General features: G+C 65.8%; 1 protein-coding gene across 1 annotated transcript in view; it reads right to left on the reverse strand.

Annotated features, from left to right (window-relative positions):
• Positions 1-2: 2 nt before the first annotated feature.
• Positions 3-1,121, reverse strand: part of GPS1 (G protein pathway suppressor 1) — a gene marked incomplete at its 3' end in the record, with an annotated part of 3,796 nt that continues 2,677 nt past the window's right edge. Inside the window, exons 3-8 of the mRNA XM_012554880.2 lie at positions 1,108-1,115; positions 949-1,034; positions 640-734; positions 371-476; positions 190-270; positions 3-101 (exon numbers count right to left, since the gene is read on the reverse strand). Of these exons, the coding sequence (XP_012410334.1) occupies positions 3-101; positions 190-270; positions 371-476; positions 640-734; positions 949-1,034; positions 1,108-1,115 (475 nt within the window). The remainder of the gene's footprint in view (positions 102-189; positions 271-370; positions 477-639; positions 735-948; positions 1,035-1,107; positions 1,116-1,121) is intronic.

Below are 1,121 nucleotides of genomic sequence, written 5' to 3' on the forward strand. Positions count from 1 at the left end.
TCCAGGATCAGCTGGGTCAGCTCGTCCTCCAGCGCCGCCACCGTGGTGTTGAAGGCGGTGGCCATCTTCCGCATGTCGGCGGACACGTAGGGGCTGAAATACTGCAGGGCAGGGGTGTCAGCAGCCGCTACTGTCCCCAGTGGCCTGCCGGGCTGTCTGCAGCGCCCACCCACCTGCCCCAATGCTTACCTGGATAAGGGCGCGGTTGCGAATCTGCGTGTAGAGGGTCCTGACGTGGGGGGCCAGGTACATGTCCAAGAGCAGGTTGTCCTAGGGTGCAAGGCCAGTTGGGGTGCCTGCCGCTGCCCTGCGGCCCCCAGTAGTAGACCACCCCCTCCCACAGTCCAGCCCAGCACGGCCCCACCCTCACCTTCATCTCATCCAACATCTTGAGACACGAGGCATACTTGGACTCATAGAACTTGAAGATGATGTCCCGTACCTGGGGCTCCAGCTCCAGGAACAACTTGAAGGAACTGCAGGGACCAGACTCCTCAGAGCACGGCCCCTGCCCTGCAGAGCCAAGGAGAGGGCACTGGGCCGCAGGGGCCGCCAGAGGCCAACTGGGCATCGGTCCCCAGGCGGAAGGCACAGCCGGGCTGGGGAAGGGCTGCTGGGCCAGCACCGCGGCCCACCCACCTGCTGGAGATGACGTTGCGCTGCAGCTCCTGGCGGTCAAAGGTGGCCAGGGCGCACAGGCCCCCATAGACGGCCACATTGCTGGGGGAAAGCAGCTGAAGGCAAGAGGTGAGGGCATTGAGACCCCAGCCGCCGCTAGTCAGGACGGCGGCCAGGAATGAGGCCCAGAGCCCACGTGGGGTCCACACAGCCAGCTCAAACAGCCCCTAGGTGTCCACTCGGGGGAGACCCCAACACCAGCACCCAACCCACCAAGCTCACCCCCACTGCCCAAGTCCCAGCTCCTCCGGAGCCCCCGCAGCCCCTCACCTCGGGGAAGTCACAGTGGTCAAAGGAGGCCAGCAGGAAGCACTTGGCGGCCTGCTTATACTTGCGGGCAGCCAACTCGGCCAAGCCTGGGGGCAGACGGGCAGGGAGAGCCATGAGGCCACCAGAGCGCCCATGGGCTGCAAAGTCTCAGCGGCCTACGGCGCCCCCTGGCC

Source organism: Trichechus manatus, unplaced genomic scaffold (genome assembly GCF_000243295.1).
Source record: "Trichechus manatus latirostris isolate Lorelei unplaced genomic scaffold, TriManLat1.0 scaffold00028, whole genome shotgun sequence".
Lineage (NCBI taxonomy): Eukaryota > Metazoa > Chordata > Mammalia > Sirenia > Trichechidae > Trichechus > Trichechus manatus.